Source organism: Dendronephthya gigantea, unplaced genomic scaffold (assembly GCF_004324835.1).
Source record: "Dendronephthya gigantea isolate DGI-Jeju-01 unplaced genomic scaffold, DenGig_1.0 000013F, whole genome shotgun sequence".
NCBI classification, from domain to species: Eukaryota; Metazoa; Cnidaria; class Anthozoa; order Malacalcyonacea; family Nephtheidae; genus Dendronephthya; species Dendronephthya gigantea.
The window spans coordinates 270,659-275,319 of NW_021163023.1; the positions used below are offsets into that span (position 1 = coordinate 270,659).

The following is a 4,661-nucleotide window of genomic DNA, read 5'->3' on the forward strand; positions in this document are numbered from 1 at the left end:
GTCTGATCCAGTGCATCAAAGACTGAATGGCCTACACTCAACTATACTAAATTAAAGCTCCGTTTATAGGAATTATTTCTTGGTATTATGGTATAAATTATATAAACGGTCCCCGATTATCGTTTTAGTTTCAGGCCTGATTGGTGGTATATATTTAAAGAGTCATTAATTTATATTAGTCAAACTTGTTTTCATCTCTCTCGTCCGCAGCACTTTCAAATGTTACAATAACTAGATCTATTTGCGTAATTCTTATCAGTAGTGAGAAGGTGGTTCATTATTATTGGATTGCGGGTGTGTTTGACGGTAATCTATTTACTGTATAGAGAGCAACACAGTTTTTTTAACAAAATGTTTTCCGAATACGTTAATTCCACTAAATTTTGAGGTTTCAGATTCACCACCTTTCAATATACCCAAGGCTACCAGGTTGAGCGTTGAGGTTGACTACCCTTCAATACCCCCCAGGCTACCAGTATTGAGGGTTGAGGTTGACCACCCTTCAATACCCCCAGGCTATACCAGTATTGAGGGTTGAGGTTGACCACCCTCCAATACCCCCAGACTACCAGTATTGAGGGTTGAGGTTAACCACACTCCAATACCCCCCAGGCTACAGCCCTGGTGACAGTATTGCCAGGAGTATAGAATGTCTGAATAAAGTGTGGCGCGTGAAGGGATTTTTCTACCTTCCACCGTTGAGGCTTTCATGCATCATTTATTTTTCTTCTTCCTCAAAGTATCAAATTGTAATTAATATTAATTTTATCAATGCTTTATGTTTGGTTAACCAAAATCAGGGTATTCTAAATGCGAAAAGGAACGAGCAGTGAACTTGGTAAAGACACGTTGCGGAATGATGGGCGTGTATGTTCCTCAGTGTGAAAAAGACGGACGTTATTCTCTGATACAGTGCAAGCCTTCTGGTTTCTGTTGCTGTGCTGACCCATTCACTGGCAGTCTGTCTGGATGTGTTCAGTTACCACAGAAACCCCAGTGTTGCCGTGTAAAAGGTATTTCATTCACCGCAGAGCAGCTAGTAGGAGCAGCTAGTAGGAGCAGCTAGTGCTTCCGCAGTTGGAAACTGAAAATAAATTGACCTAATATATCCATTTGATCAACATAATACCACAGATTTTTTCAGGAATTTAGGTAACTTATCGTAGCAAATTTAGCAAATTTTATTATCAGTCCCCCCTCCCCCACTGCTCCATTTTTGTTAAAAAATTTCATGGTTTGAGGATAAGATTACATAAGACAACATATTCTAAATTAACTGCACATTAAGCTCTGTTTTTTTGTTTAGACTGCGAAAAAAGGCGAGCAGCCGCTTTGAAACTTATAGAACTTGGGCTTCAGGGTGTTTTTACTCCAAGATGCCGAAAAGATGGAACTTACAGTCCTATACAAACACCGCTGGCCAATATGTTTTGTTGCGCAGATTTTTGCAACGGCAGTCTTAGCCAATGTGTTATTGGCCCAAAAAGACCAGAGTGCGCCAAAAAGGGTAAGTTATGATATTATCTTTTGTCATTGTTTTTTTCTTAAATTTACAAAATGTCTTTGAGACATTATATTTTTGCTACCACTACATTTTAAAGTGTATATGTCAAAAATAAACATGGGACATAAATAGCACGGAATAACATGATAAGTTTATCATGGTTTTGAAGATGAAAAATAGATATCGAAGAGGGTGAAATAAACGACTTTTTAAGATTTAATGAATATATTGTATTTATGTAAATTAAAGTTTAAACTTTGCAATATATTGAATCCCCATTAAAATTAATAGAGAAGTTAACTTTTACTTGTAAGGCGCTTCAAATGATTTTGATGTCTTAATTATTGATCGATAGCGTATTTTAATATCAATTATTACTCTTTTCCCTCAAATTAGAGTTTTCTAATTGTCAATTTAAACGAGCAGTCGGCTTGGCAAGAAACAAATACTGTCAATGGATTGGTGGATATATCCCTCAATGTGAGAAAGACGGAAGTTATTCTTCTGTGCAGTCCAGTCCCACTGGCTACAGTTGTTGCGCTGAACCTGAATGTGGCGAACAATCAGACTGCGTTAGAGCACCAGAAGTTCCACATTGCAGCAAATAAGGTAGATGCGTACAAAATTCAAAGTTTACTGTTTTAGTGCGCCAATATTTAATTCCAGGGACACCCCCTGATTGACATTACATAGAATTTCATCCTCGATTAGATTGTGTTGAATGAAATTCAGATTTTGGTTTTTTAAATTAAATCAGTGAATATCTTATGCAGGCACATTTTCATCGTCTTTTTTTCTCGTCTTTTAGAAGAGAAACATACCAAGAAAACAAGAAAAACCAGATTAAAATATTTCTTTCTAGATTAACTTCTAACCTAGTTTAGACGGTAATATGTGGAATATATGTTAAGCTTTTATTAAAATGTTTTTCTTCGATATTTTCTGGAAAATTCGTATCTGAAGACTACATTGACAGAAACAACTTGAGTTTTGAAACAGAAACGGACCATTCAAAATTATCATAATAGAAGCTGTCTTTGACTTTGAGCAATGATCAAAATTTCGCTACTGAGAACCCCCCCCCCCCCTTACCTTTTCTTATGACATACTCATGCAGGTGTAATCTATGTTGAAAAAATCGCATTCGTCTAAAAGAGAATGTCATGCACATCTATTTTATATCGAAAAAAGCCTCTTTCTTCGAAACGTTAAGAAGTTGTTTTGTAAAATTCTGGCAGTGGCTGAACCGCATTTAATACTATCATTGCAAAGCTCAAAATCTAACTTATGTACCAAAAATGTTTGGGCACACGAGTTATTGGGGACTTAGTTTATAGCGCCATTGACCCATTTTGTAGCATTGAAAACGGCTGAGGCAGCATTAATTTCAATATCATTGGGACACCTGTTCCAGGCACTGAGCAGATTTTATATAATGTTTATTTCGGTTATAAAGTAACTGGATAAGATCAGCGTACACATTTTAAGAAAACTGGTTATAAAACGCACGTTTGAACAATGCAATGAGACGTTCGTTTTGACCACCCTGCCATAAGATACGAGAGAGATTGACTAGCCATTCTATCATACGTTCACAAAGGAACTAGTTCAACTGTTCGTCCGGTTGCACTCTTTAGCAATTTTTCTGCTGCCTTGAATGTTGCATCATTATCCAAAAATATAACTCTTGGTCTTCCGCGGTGAGCAATAAACCGTTTCAAAGATGGTAAGATCTCGTTCAACTCTAGAGATCTTAGCCCTTCAAGATGCACAGTTTTCGTTATGCTGCATCCGTACACAACCATGTGCGCTTTCTTCGTTGTTTTCTTAGCAAATGCTGGGTCGAACCCGCGAGATCGACACAAACAAATTCGAACGGCGTTGTTCCTTGGGAACTTGAACCCAGAAATTGAAATATGAGCATAGGCATCTTGTAAGTGACATTTCTTTGACGGGTAGCTATCTTACATATTGTATAATTGAATTCTTAAAAAATAGAGGTGATAGAAAAATCTATGGGGGTAGTCGGAATAGATTGCACAGCTAAATTTTAAATTAAAAACACCCTAATATAACAATGCTATCCTTTATGGATTTTAAAAGAATCTTTTTTAATAAAAATCTACCCGTGAGATTGCGATTTCAAGCTGTATAGTAATTTATTCTGACTACCTCTAGATCCGCCACTGTTTTCTTACATGTAACTGGTGAAGCACTTAAAGCATTACGTCACGAAAAGCTTATTGCGATAAAATTATTAGGGAAAACAGTTTAAGTTTTGAGATATGATTCATAGAGGTATACGGTAATTTTACTATAAGTGGATGATAAATATTTTAAGTTGTGAACAATTTTTAAAATTAATCGATTAAACAAAAAACCCACTCTAGACTATTGCGTCAATGCCCTTAAACAAAACGTTCACGAGAGCTGGACCGAGCGTCAATTGGATATGACATTGTTTGGACTTTGCAAGTAGCGCGTACAGATCCCTCAGTTTTTATTATAAAACTATGTGCCGTGACAACAACAACGGACACGAAAACATTAGCAAAATGCAAAGAGTGAGGCTTCTGGTATAATGTCTATACTAATATTTTAGTCAGTCTAGAGAGTTTTAATCTTACATAGTCTTTTGTAAAAAACACTTTCATAGGAAGAAATGAGTTTTTAGCATTATTTTGTTGCCCTTGAAATTTCGGCACATATCTTACTTGTGCAATATTTACGATATGACCTTTTCAGGTTTCGTATGTTTTTAATCAAACATCTTTACTTGGTGTAGTCCAGTTCAGACCTAGTAAAGTAATAAATAAAAGCTACAAATATGAATGACTTGTTTCTGAATTTTTGCCCGTGGGGATTAACGCAACGTATAGAATGCTAAATACAATTTTGCCAGAGAAGAGGGCGGAATGCATGTCGAAGATCATGGTTATTGATTTGTAAACTAATCTAATTGCTTTCCGGTTGTTTCACATCAACGACCTTGAACTTCGAGTATAGGAAGTTTTCCGATATTATATGAATGAATTAAATGCTTGAAACACGCGAAGATATCTTTTCGAGGGAGCTTATTTTGGAGGGAGTTGAGTAGAGACACAAGGAATCTTTTTCATATACAGAGTCGCTAAATAGTATTTTTCTATTCACTAAA

General features: G+C 36.2%; 1 protein-coding gene across 1 annotated transcript; it reads left to right on the forward strand.

The window, feature by feature from the left end:
- The first annotated feature begins 1,372 nt into the window (after positions 1-1,372).
- On the forward strand, positions 1,373-2,351 carry LOC114519386. The gene is made up of 3 exons (XM_028539511.1): positions 1,373-1,507; positions 1,901-2,113; positions 2,313-2,351. Exons 1-3 carry the CDS (start codon positions 1,388-1,390, stop codon positions 2,349-2,351), a joined length of 372 nt encoding a protein of 123 aa, XP_028395312.1. The 5' UTR covers positions 1,373-1,387.
- The last annotated feature ends 2,310 nt before the right edge of the window (positions 2,352-4,661 follow it).